Here is a 17,115-nt window from a genome sequence, read left to right as displayed (position 1 = left end):
TCGGTTTGTGCACCCCTAACTGTAATAGTAAAGTTTAAAGAAGACTAGATATAGGAAGTCGTATAGTAGTAATATACTACTCCTACTAGTAATAATGAACAATAATTTAAATAAAACCAGATAATTTAAGTCGTGATATTAATTGAGTGTCGGCAAGATTTTGATTAGTGTTTAATCTCTGTATTATGATTGTAATTTTTTTTTTTTTACATCCGTCAGATTAAGATGGCAAACAACAGCACATGCATAACATAGACGTCAAGTGATACCCAATTATAAAAGGTTAATATAAACTAACTTAAACAGGCAGCCCGGTGCACTAAGCTCCCGCTATGCGCGGGGTCCCGGGAAGCGCCGGACCACAAGGGTCTATTGTAAGTAGCCTTATACCTAAATTTTTGCAAGAGGCTGTTTTCACGACTTGAACCCGGTCCCGCTATGCGCGGGATCCCGAGAAGCGCCGGACCACAAGGGTCTATTGTACGTAACCTTATACCTACATTTTTGCAAGAGACTGATTTCACGACTTGAACCGTGACCTCCTGGTCACATGACAACAATTTTACCAGTTACGTCAAGGCTATCCATTAACATAAATCCAGTTTATATAACATAAATCCATTTGATTAACAATTTCATGTCCAGTGTAGAGGATCTCTTTTTATTCTATTCTTGAAGTATATTGGATATTTGAATAATACCAGCTATTCTATAGTATCATTCACTTTATCTACAATACCTACGCAAACACATTTGCCAACTAAAGCTACGCAAAGAATCGATTCTACTAAGCATTTTCAACTTTTGGTACTTGTACTAGAAGAATAAATTATGCTTCCAGCTTGGCTGGATGGAAACAACTCAAAAACACTGTAAAGTTTTCAACTTTCATTACAACTTTTCAGTACAATGGAACAATATTAGTGGATCAAGAATACACTTTCTAAGCTTACAGCTCTTTTATAGGTAGCAATATTAGAGGGAGGCACTGTATTATCATGGAGTGATATATGGGGAAAAAAATAAAAAGGGGCAGCCCGGTACACTAAGCTTCCGCTATGCTCGGGGTCCGGGGAAGGGCCGGACCACAAGGGTCTATTGTATGCAGCCTTACCCTGCATTCTGCAAGAGGCAGTTTCCATGGCTGGAGTGATATATGGAAAGTGCCAGATGAAAGCTGAATGCTTGAATCCAGGAAATTCCCAAAAGGTAAATTGACAAAGGCATGACTTTGCATCTAAAGTCAATCAGATTGATCTTACTATGTAGCTTTGCACAAGTGGAAAGCATATGCTCTTTGTTGAAAGCAACACAACATATAAACAATGACTTGTATACCTTTGAGTTGGGTTTTTAGGAGCAGATCCTACACACACTAGCAATATAAAATTGGGATTATAATTATCCTTTTGTCTGAGCAGTAAAAATTTCTTCCCTGTCAAAGTGTCTGCTTCTTCTAGGAACATCAGCTATATTACAGAACTCTGACAAGTTTTTCCTGATTTGCACTCTTTTCTTTTTTTCTGGTGGACGTGGGCCGAGAATGCTTAGATCAATACTCGCGCCATATGCTTGCGCAGACGATATGACTGCATCATAAGCCTTTGTAGAAAGACATAGGCCTTCATTTAGAGCCTTAGCATACAACTCATATGCCAGCCTCGGCTTGCCATCATTCACAAGTGCCTCAATTAGCATCTCATAGCTAACTTCGTTGGGTGTTATGTTTTGAGTTTTCATACGATGGAACCACTCGTACGCAACACTTCCCATACCATTTCGAGCACATCCGCTGATGATAGCATTGAACGTGACAACTGTAGGCTCAAATCCAGTGGAAACCATCTCCTTGATGATTGAATCAACTATGTTAAATTTCCCTTGGGCAGTGTAAATTGATGCCATTATAGTATAGGCATACAAATTTGGCTCAACGCCCATTTTGATCATATGTTTCCAAACCTGAAGGGCCTCATCGTAGAGCTTGCCTTTCTCTAGAGCACTGAGCAATGCTCCATAGGAGATAACTGTCGGTTTTTCACCTTTTTCTACCATTCTCCTAAAAATCTGTACTGCAGCGGATGTTTCTGAAGCCTTGGAACAGGCGACAAGCACTGCGTTCCATTCCCTACTGCTTGGTTTAAGCCCCTTCTCTTCCATCTTATTCAGCAACCTAACACCCCATCTCCAAATACCTCTTTTTTTGGCCGCGCTCAATAGTATGTTAAAATGAGAAACTATCAGTTCATATGACATGTTGTTTGGTTTTGGCCCCTTGTCCAACAAATCCTCATAAATTTCGAGAGCTGCCCACCATTTCTTCGCCTTACCCATCAACCAAATGATGTGGTTGCAGACGGATAAGCTAATCTCTGTATCCCTCTCTCTTATCCTATTATACAGTTCTTTTGCTACAACATAATGTTCTTCACGGGTACACGCCCACACGAGGCGTTCATATTCTGCACAACTAGGTTGGAGCCTAGCCTTATCCATATCCGTTAGTAGTTTCAGAACATTGGTGCTTGAGTTTTCGCCCTTTACCAGCCATTGCCGCATCACCTGGTAGCAAATTCTAATTGTGAAATTCTCAAGCTTGGGAAATTCGTACCCCCAGTTTTCTTCCTCAATATTTCCTATTTCACCATTTTGATATTTCTCTCTTGTATTGACAAAAAAAGCTATAGCGCCAAGTCCATCTTCAAGTCTCCGATAAGCGAACAAGGCAGTGGAATAAGTTGCAGGACTAGGAAAGAGTCCCTTCTTTGACATCTCTTTGAAAAGATTGAGAGCTTCAAGTTCCCGACCTTGTTCTATGTAAATTCTCATTAGAGTATTATAAGTCACAACATTAGGATCCACTCCTTCCGATACCATATCATCCATCACTTTATCAACAAATTCATACTTCCCCGCCTCCTTTATGGCGCCTAATAGACTGTTATAAATGAACACATTTAAGGTAATGGAACCGATGTTATCCTTGCTCCTCCTCCTCAACCACTTGACGAGTGCCATTGCAGAGTGTAACTTCTTATCCTTGCCAAAACCTCTAATCATAGATGAGTAAACTTGAAGTGGCAATTCTACCTTATCCTTGAGAACTTCGTCTACCTCATCTGCAGTTTTAACAAAGTGCAAGCTCTGTGCTAGAGCTCGAACGTCCACCTTCTCGCCTTTTACTCTCCCTACCTCTTCCTCCTCAATTTTAACATCACAATCATCATCATCATAATTATGAGTCAAGACCCTCTTTTCCTCCAATTGAACACAACCGAAACCCTCAACCCCACCTTTTTCTCTAGTGAAAGATTGTGAACTTTGTTTGATTACATCACAATCAATAACTTGCTCTTCAGAGGCCTGCGTCAATGCAAAAGATGGGCCAAAAGAATCCTTCTTTCCGCGGCGAAAAGGAAAGAATCCTTCTTGTTTTCTGAACTTAGTCTTATTCTTTGGATAAATAACACTTCTTGATACATGATCAGAGCTAGAATTATGTGACAAAGAATATGCAAGAACCCAACTTTCAGCTCTAAGTCTTGTAAAAACTGAACTAGAAGATGAAGCCAACTCTAACTCCATATGGGGTAACATACTAGAATTACTCCTTGAAGACCAGACATTTAGATAAGGCATTTTGTTCAGAAAAATTAACCAACAAAAACCCAAAATTCCGAATTTAACCAAATATTGATGATCAAGTAAACCCCTCAAAAATTCTTGCTTTTTTAAAGATAAAACAGAGGAAAGGAAAGGATACTGAAGCAGTAGCTCATTTATCAGTCTGAAGAAATCAGAAGAGCATACCTTGAATAGTAAACAGTTGAAAGGAAATAACTTTGCAGAGATTGAAGTTGAGAGGAATTCTGAAGTGGGGCTTACTGATTATGGAATTTGGATTTCAACCATTCATAATATTACTGCTTTCTCGTGGCCATTCATTGTGCTGTGTGCTCAAAGTTAGTGAGGTGTACCATTAATTCTGAGCCTGGGAAAATTATGTTATGCTGAAAAAGAAACAAGTGTCGTAAGGAGCTTAAACTCATTTTATAGGCCCATTGGATTCCAAGTAATTAGTTGTGCTGTACCTAGTTGAAGCAGTCTTTTGGACTCAAATGATCCATACCCACACGTTCGGTTCATTGAAGTAAAAATAGCATGGGCTAGCCAGTTTTCGGATTGGTCATTCAAAAATAGACAGCATTTGCAAAGTTATTGAAAAATAGCCACTATTTTGCTGCAACAGGGACCGGTCCAACATAATATACTGGAGATCGGTGCACCTGTGTATGAACTTCCAGCATATTATGCTAGAACTCCAACATGCGGAAAGTTCCAGCATAATATACTGGAGATTAGAGCACCTGTGTATGAACTTCCAGCATATTATGTTGGACCGGTATATTATACTGGAACTCCATTATAATATGCTAAAGTTCCAGTATACTTGTGCTGGAACTCCAATATATTATGCTAGAGTATTTTCAAGATTTTGAACAGTGTTTTCGTTCAGATTTATCTTTACATGCAAAGTGGCTAAATTTCGATTACTTTTGAAATTGTGGCTATTTTTGAATGACCACTTGTAAATCTGGCTATTTTGAATTTCGGCCCAAGTTTGTTTCATTGAATGGTGAGGGATATTTGGCCACCAACCATTTATGGTAGAAATGACACCAGGTAGTCATTCTAAAGTGCGTCATGAATTTTAATTTTTTAGTTTAATTTTTTGGGACAAAAATATTCTGAATTATCATGAAATTAAGATTTTTAGTTTAAAATTTCAGGACAAAATAAGTACTGGCTAATCCTTAAATAGCATCTTTGAGAATGGTTGTCTGTGCACTTACACCCCATTTATGGTAGCATCGGGTCTACAAATTTAGTTGAACGTTTGGACATAAAAATTGTAATATTTGGAAAAGATTAGTAGTTGGAGTTAAATGAAAAAAATAGTATTTATAATTTAAAAGTATATTTGGACGTGCATTTACTTGAAAATCTAACTTGAAACTCATCTTCCAAAAAAAATTCAAAAATTCATTTCAATCATAACCAAATAATGATTAGAAAATGTCATGAAAGGAAAGAAAGGGAGAGAAAAGCTGAGGGAACAAATCCAATTTGCCTATGTACAAACATCAAGAGAGATGAATTTTCTTTTTTTCTGTTTCTATTTTTTTTTTTTTTTTTGTGAAATAAAATGGATAAAATTTATACAATGAGATCCTATTTATATTTTGATGGGATAGTATACCTTTGAATTTTTCTTTGAAGGGAAAGAGACATATTTTGGCGATGACTCAAAAATCAAAATACAAAGGTGAAAATTTATTTTGAGATGAAGGGAGCAGAATGATTTGTTTCATTACTCTCTTTTACTTAATATAGATCGTTTAAACCTCATCATTCTACGAGACAAGTGGATGTGATTGCTTTATAAATCATAAGAATTACTATAAAATTTACGGAGTCAAATTCCATTTATTTTTGTCAACAATGAAGAGTTCGTCTATCATTGGAGTGACATACATGTTTGGCGAATTATACGATATAAGGCATGCATCCTTTTTATGTGCGATAATTTTAGGTACATTTACTCTATAAACCTATAAATTGAGACTCATAATAGCTATAGATCTGAACTTTCTAAATAAAGAGAAGCCAAATCCATTATACAATTTATACATATAAATTGTCCAGGTGTATGTGTATCCAATCTCATTACAAAGATTGTATGTATTTTAATCTCTTTTACAATCAATTTTGATTTTTGACAAAACTAATAAGGCGTAGTCAAAATCTTGAAGAGATTTTATTCTTGGACCTCCACATGTTTTGAGTTCCAACGAATTTCTATTATCTACTACTGAACAAGAAAGGAGTGTCTAATTTATAGATTCAAAACATTATTTTAAATTAAAAGCCACTCACTGAAAATAGTTTGGTTGGATTTGCCATTTGCCAACGAACGAATCTGCAAATATCGAAATCTTATGGGAGGCGTGGGAAATAAGGAATCATATCTAAATCTGATCTCATGTAAAAATCTTGGTGCTTCGTGCCCTTGTAGCCAGGGGCGGAGGTAGGGTAATGGCACCGAATTTATCTGAATTCATAACTTTTGACGCAATATAAATTTATGTGTAAAAATTCATTAAATTTATAATAAATGAAGGTTTGAACCCAAATATTTAAAAATATAATAAGTTCAATATTAAGAGTCTTAGAAGTTAAATCCATAAAGTTTAAATATTGAATTCGCCTCTGATCATAGCCCAGACCTTTTGGTCTCATCTGCCCCACTTCACATATCCTAACGTTGGTTGAATTCGTTACCTTGAATTTGACATTTTAACACTTGATACTTACCAATGTTGACTAGGCTTGTTAGTAAAGAGGAATGACCTAAATTTTAAATCTTTTTATATTCGATGTAGATTTGTGGTAATTTAAATACATTAAAATATAAATTGAGTATTGGTGGTGCATATTGGAATGGGTTGTGGGAGAATTGATCATGGAGGAAAATTAGTGATAAGTCTTACTAATTCAATAGTTTTAGGTTACGTAGTAACTTAGTAAATATGGCAATTAGGGGTGGCAAACGGATGGGTCGGATCGGATACGGGACGAGTTAAAAACAGATAATGAAAAAACGAATAAATTATTCGACACGATCCATATTTAATACGAATAAAAAATGGGTTAACCGGTGGACAACATGGCTTCTTGAATATGATCACTTTTGGGAGAATTCTTAGCTTCCAAACTTGAGGAGCCCCCACTTTGAGACGTTACAAATGTAATAGTTAAACTTATAAGTTATTCATTTTCTAAATGGATAATATGATTTTTTATTCATACTTGACCTGTTTTTAAAAAGTTCATTATCCAACTCATTTAATTATTTAGTAAATAATATGGGTGGTTAGCTGTTTTCTTTTACCTATTTTGCCATCCCTAATGGCAATTAACCCGGTACACATGTTAAACTATAGTAGTAATAATGTAAAATATCTTTACACTGTATATAACTTAAAATCCTACTAACTTCTAAGATAGAAAAATCATAACGTGATAAGATAACTAATTACAATATAGCCAACTTTTTTTAAATCATATCCAAATATTTGAAACGTAAATGTAATTTTGGTTGACACAAATTAAACTTATAAGATGAACCTTGTGCACGTGTTGCAAAACGAGGCATTATGACTGCAAAGAAAGATATCAACATGTTAAAGTGGATAAGTTTGAAGTACTGATAATTAAGATGGCTATAATTATATTAATTTACGCTAAATAGGTTAACAACCCACATGTTTTAACATTAAAACCTTGACCTAAACGCCAAAGCAGGATAGGAGAAAGTTCAAAGAATCTTGAAAGAGAACCACGTCATCAACAGGACAATAAGTAGTTATTCCATCCGGTCCACAATAATAATTATTTTGTATTTTTTATTTTGGTCCAAAATAAGTGTCTATTTACATAATAGGAATTAATTTTATTTTTCTAAAATTTGTCCTCATTTACATATTTTAATGTGTCAAGGTAGCAATTAATTAAGGTTAATTTACTGAATATATTTTTTTTTCCTCTAGGAGTTCGTATTTTCTTAGTGAGCCGACGATAAAATTGTCACTTATCGTGGACCGGAGGTAATTATTAAGCTAACAAAAAATACTAATCGCTATTCAGTTTCTCTTTCCAGTTTTGTTGTTTTAATCAATATCATAGATTAAGATCAGGCTCAAAAAGGACGACACGAACATGGGGAATATCAAAATTATATTTGGAGAGAAACCTGGTAGATTAATTAATTGTGTGGTTATGTCATCTCAAATCATACTTAAAAGTTGTCTAATTAGATTATCGAGTTCCATTTCACAATAATAGATGGGAACTAATAATTACCACAAAAGAACAAAAAATTGCTATTCATGTAACATGCAAATACGAGACAATAAGATTTCGTCGATGCTACTTGTTGAAGAAATCATTAAATCATTTATTCATTGACGTTAAATATAACATACAAACAAATTGAAGGACACATTATTGATCCAACATCCTCTGTGTTGTAAAATCCAAACCAAAAAATTTGAACGAATAATGGCCCGACAAACAATCCTTCTTTTTCAGACATGGGATTATGGGTCCTCTGAATTTCCTCAAAAACCGATTCAAATGTTTCTTGTTATGGTATTCTTTTCATTTCATTTCATGCATATGCCCAAACAAACATGTGGAGGTTGTCCACTCCTACAGATTTACTAGACGTTTTGTTTTGTTTTGTTTTGATTTATTTATTTATGTACGTACTGCTCATAATACTCTTACATTTCCTCTTTTTTTTTTTCCCACTATTCCATCTTTTAATAAAAGATAAAGTTATGTTGAATGCTGCTTTTGAAGCAATTGTCACGCACTAGGGGTGCATTGTATCGCTAAGTTTCTAATTTGAGTATGGGTAATTCCTATCAAAATTGAAGTAAAATTTAGGGTTTTTTTTAGTGCACTTTAAAAAATGAGAAGATAATGTCTTGGACATCCTCATTTTGAAAGAAAGATAGGTGTTTTTTTTAATTTCAATTTGTAGCATATAGGTCACAAAACTGACCTGATTTGCACTAATAAGTATAAATATGCTAGAGAATGTTATTACGCCCAAAGTAATGCATATTCTGCGAAATAAGCAAAAAATTCAAGATTCAATGGGTGATCAACTCGTTATACTTTTTCCAACTCGTTGTACTCGCTCTAGATTTGCCTCAAACTCATGTAAGACTCGAGGGCTTTTTTTCCTTTGAACTTAAGCTTGTTTGGATGGTTGTTACACATTGTTTTGTAGTGTATTGAATCGTAGTTTATTGTATTGTACTGTATCGTTTGGTTAATATAATATTTAGATAGATTGTATTGTTTGTCGTCGCTTTATGATATCACGCACCAGCAATATGAAAAATAAACTTGCAATATTATTTAAAAAATTATTATACGAGGTAAAATTATTATATAGAAGATAGGCTAAATGATAAGATAAAATTATTTAATAATATGAAGGGTGAGATGAGAGAAAAAGACAAGGTAACGACGCGACGACACCAAATCGGTCGTTACATAAAGTTGCACATTTCGTTGTTACGTAATGATAAATTTAATGATACGACACAATAAAATTTAAATAACAACCAAAACAAATATTGTATTTAAAGTACCCATACAATACAATAGGATAGATAACACCCCTACAAACAAGTTGTAAAGTGTACAAACTAAAAGCCTGGTGGTAGTTGAGGGAGTAACTAATTAGAGAAAGGAATCAAAGCATTGTGTGCATTTTGTCGCTATAGCTTTCTTCTCGCACATGGGAAGATACCTTAGGATTAGCTAACCACCGAATTCCAAATATAAGACCAAATTAAAGGCATGCAATTTACCTTATTTCTTAATTTAGAAGCTCCCAATCATAAGTACCCAAACTCCTAGTTCTACCATATTCAACTTCAAAAAAGAAATTAAAGAAATGATAAAATGACAATGTTAACGAGTTAAGACAAACATATATGAATTCGTTTGACATTTAAGATATCTTTTAGCAATCTAAAAGCTAGAGCCAACTCCAACTTCTTACCTGTATCCAACTGTAAGTGGAATTAGATTATATTCCTTCAAATTTTTTAGAAACATGAAAATTCTGTTATTTTAATAGAATATCAAAAGTGACCAAAATGTACACGGAAAGGAAGGAGAAAGGAAAGCCAAGTTAAGAGCGTTAATCGAGTTTTCCACAATTTTAACTAGATTTATATATTTTCTCAGCTAATAAGAGTTAGAGGTTGAGCAGTAAGTATTCCTTTATCTTTAATCAGAAGTTTTAGTGGGCACTTTTTGGACATAAGAATTGTAAAATTTTGAAAACAAAGTGAAAGATTTTTTCAAGTGAAAATGGTATTTGAAAATTAGAGATGTGTTTGGGCTGCATATAATTTTAAGTTGTTTTTGAATTTTTGTGAGTGATATGAAAATTTTGAAAACTGACTTTTTGGAGTTTTTCAAATTTTTGAAAAATTCCATAATTCATCTTCAAGTGAAAATTATAAAATTTATGGCCAAACACTGATTTAAAAAAAGAATAAAAAAAAATTCGGAAAAAAAATGAAAAAAAATTCATGGCCAAACGGGCTCTTAGGTTCGAGCCCTGAGTAGACCTTTTCAATTGTAGCCAATATCTTATTACGAGTAATTCCGACAACTTCAGGAGAAGAAGAGGCATTTACCTATTACAGAGATGGTGCGATTTGATTTTTTTTATTTTTTTATTTCATATTTATTTATTTCTCTCAGTCTTACAAGGAGAAAAACACATCCTTCATTACGAGCTTATACACATGCATGCCTCTAGAGCTACTCGATTAGCTACAGCACCTGGCGCACTACCCCAAGGATGTCCTAAAGTTCCTCCACCGAACTGTAGTACGGAATCATCCCCAAAGATCTCCGTCAGAGCAGGCATGCCAAACGTGAATACCTCCTGAAGCCATAGGTAGAACACCTGGTAAAGAGACCCAATCTTGAGTGAAATAAATACCGAGACTTTGATCTTGTTCAACAAAATTTGAAATCACCTTTATTACGTAACGTTTTCCCCTCCAATGTGAAACTTCTTCACATAAATTCGAATTTAAACGGGTTTTTAGGCAAATACCATATACTGAGAGGAAAACATTATATTATGTCCAAATTGGATAAGGTCGATGGTAATGTCCTTGAGAAAGGGGTCAACATTCCCTAGCGTGGCATTGTGTGTATCTCTAGATTTTACACCTTCCCAAATTAAAGTCTCAAAATAATTAGGGTCTTTAAACGTATGTCTGCAGAGAAGTTAATTAAAAGCATTGATCATGAAAAGTCACACACTATTTATAAGTAGTTTAATGAAAATGACCCACCGATTGTAATTTGGTCAGTCTAAATAGGCCCGCTAATCAAGCACAAGCTGCCACCCACCCATGTGCAAGATGAATCTCCTATAATAAAAATATTTATGATTTAAAATGGGTTAATTAATACTTTGATTGATTTTATTTTATATATCTTAAGTTGAGTGATACGAAGTTTAAACATGGAAAAGATATTTTTGAATCTCTTGTGGAGTTGTAGGCTTAAACCAAAAGGTGCAAATAACTAGGGGTGTTCATGGTTCGGTTTGGATCGGTTTTTCCCTTAAAAGAAATCAAATCAAGTAAGTCGATTTTTCAAATATTAGAACCAAACCAAACCAATTAAGTCGGTTTTTTCTCGATTCGGTTTATGTCGGGTTTTGTCGATTTTTCGATTTTTTCGGTTATTTGTCGGTTTTTTCTTAAATATAAGACATACACTACCAAACACATATTCCGACGAACACATTTTGAACGTAACACTATCAAATCAATTGACCTTTGAGAAATCTATTATTTACCAAGATATATTAACGATAATTGAATCAAATAGTGATGAATAATTTAAGGACTCAATTAAAAACATATTATTTTTAACACGAGATGGATTCTTACACTTAACAAAAGAAAACTACCAATCAAACTAGAATGTAAAAGTAAAGAACTATACTAAAAGTGCAAACTATTAACATTTACCATTAAATTTTTTAAACCTTGTATAAAAATATACATATATATAGGTGTAATAATAAATTTGAAATAGCTACTCCTATAGTCGGTTTGGTTCGGTTTTTTCGGTTATTTTTTTATTAAAACCAAAACCAAGCCAAATTTGATCGGTTTTTAAAATTCAAAACCAAAACCAAACCAAACAAAAAAGTATCGATTTTTTTGGTCGATTTGGTTTGGTTTTCGGTTTGGTTCGGTTTTTCGGTTTTTTATGAACACTCCTACAAATAACTATCAAACATACCATTAAAATGTTGTAATCTTAAACATGACATGTTATTTCTATAAAAAGACCATCATTAAATGTAAAATAAAAATATTAAATTTAAAACTTATTGCTAAATATAAAAGGCTGATATTATTTTTAAAACCGACCAAAAAAAAGTGAAACACGTTGAAATGGAGAAGTATGCATATTTGCTTTAATTTGTACTTCCTCCGGTCCACTTTAATTTATTTTTGCCTTTTTTTTATGGTTCACAATATTTAATTTTTTTTATATCAAGAATTAATTAACTTCTTTTAAAGTTGCCTAAAGAGCCAAGGAGTATTTCTTATATTTTCAATGAACAAATTAAGGTTAATATGATCATTTTTATTGTTAATTAATGTTAAAAATGAATTTCTTTATATGCGTAAAAACAACCAAAAAATTAATTAAAGTATACCGGAGGAAGTAATTGTTAAACTTAAAATGTTTGGATTTAGTGTAAACACGGGGGCAGTTTTGTCTTTGTCCCCCACATATCTTTATCGTTAGCAATGATTATCAACTAAGTAGAATAAATTATTGTTAAGCATGTAACTCTTGGTGGCTTTTATGTCTTTATCAGTTTACTATTTGTCCCCATAACTCCCCACCCCCCCTCACCCCCACCCCCACCCCAACTGCTCCTATATAACTAGCCAATTCGTCCACTTTCTTTTTCCCACTAAGCTATTCTAAACTTGTGATCAGAACTCAGAAGCAGCAGCCAAAAGCAAAAATGATCAAATTGAGGTGCAAGAAGTTTTTCAGAAGCAATTCGAAGAATGGAAGTACTGGCGCCGCCGCAGCCACCGCCGCAGCAGGCGGCGACACCAAGATAGCTGGTGGTGAAATTAAATGGGAATTGCGTCCAGGAGGTATGCTAGTTCAAAAGAGAGAATGTGCAGAGAAAGCTGGAGATTCAATTATAACTCTTAGAGTTTCTACTGTTTCTAAGTGGCATGATATTTCTATTCAAGCAACCTCCACTTTTGGTAAGTTTCCCATTTTGTTCAATTTCCTATATGCTAAAAATGGTAAATAGGTGGATCAGAGTTAAACCGAGTCAAATCTATAAACGGGTCATGATTAAACCCGTTAAAAGTCTGGTTGAGCATAATGAGTTGAGTCAAGTTGCAACAAATATCAATATAAGTCATAACCTAACTCCTCCAACATGACTAATCTCTTTTTCTCTTTCTCTTTTTTTGAAAAAAAATGTGAAAGTTGATGATTACGACAACATCAACGACCTAGCGAAATCTCGCTAGTGGGATATGGAGAGGGTAGTCACGCAAACCTTATCCCTATCCCGAGGAGTAAAGAGGTTGTTTCCAATAGACCCCGGTTCAAGAAGACAAAAAGAGGCAATATATCAGTATCATCAACAGAAACCATAGAAAAAATAACTGCATCACAAGAACCAGAACCAGAAAATAAATGAAAAGCAAAGCCCTTTCATCTCTAAAGTTTTTATATTTTGTTTTTGAGTTTGGGTTGCTTATTTGTGACCCGTCAGGTTATACAATTTTCTTATCTGATTGTGTGTGTGTGTGTTTTTTTATCCAGGAGAATTAAAGATGATACTGGCAATGGTAACTGGTTTAGAACCAAAGGAGCAAAGGCTATTATACAGAGGGAAAGAAAGAGAGGATTATGAATATTTGCACATGGTTGGAGTGAAAGACAAAGACAAAGTGTTGCTCTTTGAAGATCCAGCCATTAAAGAGAGAAAAAAGCTTCTTAATTTGGCTGCAAATGATCGTGTCCAAGTCATAGGATCTTCTTATCACACCATTTGTGTCTAAAAGCTAGTTAAAATTGCTTTTAGTGTGCAACTTGTGTAGTGTTTTGATTAATTACTTTCCTAAAAAAAAAACTAACCCCCTCCTCATCAAGAAAATGAGTGATTGAATCAAGATTGGTGATAAATCTGGTCACCAACTTGCCCTTCAATTAGAGTAGCTAGGTTCTCCTTTTCTTTACTGTAATAGCAAATTTTATATGCGAGCCCAAATAGGGTACCCATGGCAGCATATATTAAAATGTGTAATTGGTGCATGTCCGCATCATCTCGATTAGGTTATCGAGTTTGTAAATTGTACTGTAAATTTTTTTCCTAAATATTCCATGTTACCTTTTTTATTTTTTCGATTAAACTCTTGGATATCGAAAGTCAACTAATACAACAAATTTGGATTTGCGCATTTTATTGTTTAGAAACTCAAATCCGAGATTAAGACAAGAGGGGGTAGCTTAGATGGTAAGCACCCCGACCTACAACCTCAGGATCGTGGGTTCGAGTCACCAAAGGAGCAATAGCTCCAACAAAGAAAATCAAAGGTGAGGGAATTAAAAAAAAATCCGAGATTACTGATTAAAAATATAGGGATCCCAACCATCCCGTTAAAGCTAGGCGGTCCAACATGCTATGTTCCATTTGTAAAGAATTGAAAATTAGTGACTGTTTGGGGCCAACTTGGCCGGCGTACGTACAAAATATGGGCACACAAAATAATCGAGTACAGGCGTGCATGTGTGCATCATTTAATAATGAAAAGTTGAGCTGAAAAGAGAAAAAAAAAAGCCCCTACTCTACATCCAGAGATTAATATTCACCTTTATATTCCTTTTTATTTATCCAATATGGATTGCTTAAGGAGGATAAAGAACAAGTTCAATGGAGTAGAACTTACATTTTCTCAATCCCCGTTTTGAGGGCGAAGATAGAAGCTTATATACGAATTTGGCAGAATGGTTCAATAACTTTTAGTCATACAATGTATGTGTATTAAGAAATTTATTAGATATGCAAACATATTTAAATTTATAATCTCGTCATTTGCGCTTGAAATCGTCATTTTAAGATTTAAAAAATATAAAATTAAAATCTTGGCCCGCCTTTACTTTTTTTTAACTAGTAGGGACTTTTTAAGTTTGCGCGTGATGCTTCATTTCAAGAAGCAAGAGGGACCGCAAATTCACTATCAATTGCAAGTTGATTTTATTATTGGAGATATTTGACAATCTAGAAAGCAACATTATATTGGCGAGGAGTCTTAATTTTTTTCTATTAGATAATCGTTTGGTGTTTGAGATAGTTTGGTAAGTCGGTTTCCAACTAATTAAATAGCTTAATTCTGCAATTTCTTCTCACTGAGAAACCTTGCAAGTTTTCTATTGTCACATAAAAATTTTACTTCTTGAAGCCTGTAATAAAATATCTTTTTTGGGGGTGGTGCATCAGGTTAGTCTGAGAACCTCCTTACCAAAATAGCAAATAATGGCAATTTACACAAGATGTAATCTTTTTAAAGTAAAAATAGCACGGCTAGCCAGTTTTCGGACTGGTCATTGAAAAATAGCCAGCGTTGGCAAAGTCATTGACAAATAGCCACTATTTTGCTGCAACACTGAAAGTTCCAGCATAATATACTAGAGATTGGAGCACCTGTATATGAACTTCTAGCATATTATGCTGGACTGATATATTTGTTAATGTTTGTAAATTGAACGAAAATGGAGAAGAATGAAACTAGGGTTCATGTTCAAAGAAGAAGCTTCCAAAGAATTTTCGTTATTCCTTCTGAAGAGTTATTACAAAGGAATATCTTAACTACTATTTACATTGGGCCAGAAAGAAAATCAACTAGGAGAGAAAATTGGGCCGGGTCTGTTAATAAATACAACCGTGCCAAACTTTAATGCACTAACTAACATCAGGCCCAAATCTAATAATTAACATCAGGTAACTCCAACACCCCCCCTCCCCTCAAGTTGGAGGGTGGTAACACGCCCAACTTGCCAAGAAACAACCTGTGATGTGCACCTGTCAAACACTTAGTTAAGATGTCAGCAAGCTGAGAAGAGGTAGGAACATGATGTAAAGAAATAAGGCCATCTGCCAACTTAGTGCGGATGAAGTGACAATCAACTTAAATATGTTTCGTGCGCTCATGGAAAACAAGATTTTTAGCGATGTGAAGGGAAGCCAAGCTATCACAGAAAACAGAAATAGAGCTGGACAAAGGCATACCCAAATCTGCTAACAAACGAACCAACCAGACTAGTTCAGCCACCACTTTACTCATGGCCCGGTATTCTGCTTCAGCAGAAGACAAGGAGACGACGGCTTGTTTCTTAGATTTCTAGCTAATCAAACTACCCCCTAAAAACACACAATAGCCAGAAACTGATCTCCGCAAATCAGAACAAGAAGCCCAATCACTGTCACAAAAGGCTTGTACAGAAAAATCAGAAGAACCATTGAGGTGAACCCCAACATCAGGTGTACCTTTCAAATACCTTAGAACATGTAACGCAGCAGTCAAATGGGGCAGACGAGGTGATTTAAGAAACTGACTCAAGTGTTGCACAGCAAAACATAAATCCGGCCTGGTATGAGTGAGAAAATTCAAATTTCCAACTAAACTTCTATAAGACTCAGGGTTGGGCAGCAAGACCCCAACATCAGACTTGAGTTTAACACATAACTCAAGTAGGGAAGAAACAGGAGAAGCATCAGAACATCCATATTCAGTAACTAACTCCGAAACAAATTTTCTTTGATGAAGAAGTACCCCAGAATCAACAAATAACAACTCAATTCCCATAAAATAGTTAAGTAATCCTAAGTCTTTAATTTTAAACTGATCATCTAAAAACATTTTGAGAGCATTGATCTCTTTAGGATCATCCCCAGTAAGGATAATGTCGTCCACATAGACAGCAAGAAACACAGTAGATGAGTCGGACCTTTTGGTGAAAAGAGAGTAATCGTTTAAAGAATGTGTGTAACCTCTAGTGCAAAGTGCTTGTGACAACTTAGCATACCATTGCCTATAGGCTTGTTTTAACCCATAAAGGGACTTTTGCAACTTACAAACCAAAGGAAAAGTAAATTGAGAAGATAAAGCAACTGTGAGACCTTGGGGAAGCTTCATATATATTTCCTCATCTAGGTTCCCAATGAAGAAATGCATTATTCACATCCAATTGATACAAGGACCACCCTTTTTAATGGCAAAAGCAACTAGACACCTAATAGTACACATTTTGACAATCGGAGAAAATGTTCCATTAAAATCAATACCTTCAATTTGTGTATCACTCCTTACTACCAATCCTGCCTTATATCTTTCTACACTCCCATAAGCTTTGTACTTAATTTTATACACCCATTTACAT

General features: G+C 34.7%; 3 protein-coding genes across 3 annotated transcripts; 1 reads left to right on the top strand and 2 right to left on the bottom strand.

Annotated features, from left to right (window-relative positions):
• LOC109207105 (pentatricopeptide repeat-containing protein At3g46610-like) lies at positions 865-4,022 on the bottom strand. The gene has a single exon (XM_019369995.1). The coding sequence runs from the start codon at positions 3,637-3,639 to the stop codon at positions 1,402-1,404; it is 2,238 nt and encodes a 745-aa protein (XP_019225540.1). The 5' UTR covers positions 3,640-4,022; the 3' UTR covers positions 865-1,401.
• Positions 12,591-14,087, top strand: LOC109207097 (BAG family molecular chaperone regulator 2-like). The gene is made up of 2 exons (XM_019369985.1): positions 12,591-12,923; positions 13,498-14,087. The coding sequence occupies exons 1-2, from the start codon at positions 12,668-12,670 to the stop codon at positions 13,734-13,736; spliced, it is 495 nt and encodes a 164-aa protein (XP_019225530.1). The 5' UTR covers positions 12,591-12,667; the 3' UTR covers positions 13,737-14,087.
• Positions 16,077-16,910, bottom strand: LOC109218325 (uncharacterized mitochondrial protein AtMg00810-like). The gene has a single exon (XM_019382683.1). The coding sequence runs from the start codon at positions 16,908-16,910 to the stop codon at positions 16,077-16,079; it is 834 nt and encodes a 277-aa protein (XP_019238228.1).

Source organism: Nicotiana attenuata, chromosome 2 (assembly GCF_001879085.1).
Source record: "Nicotiana attenuata strain UT chromosome 2, NIATTr2, whole genome shotgun sequence".
Classification (NCBI taxonomy): Eukaryota; Viridiplantae; Streptophyta; class Magnoliopsida; order Solanales; family Solanaceae; genus Nicotiana; species Nicotiana attenuata.
This window is presented reverse-complemented; position numbering and strand designations above follow the sequence as displayed.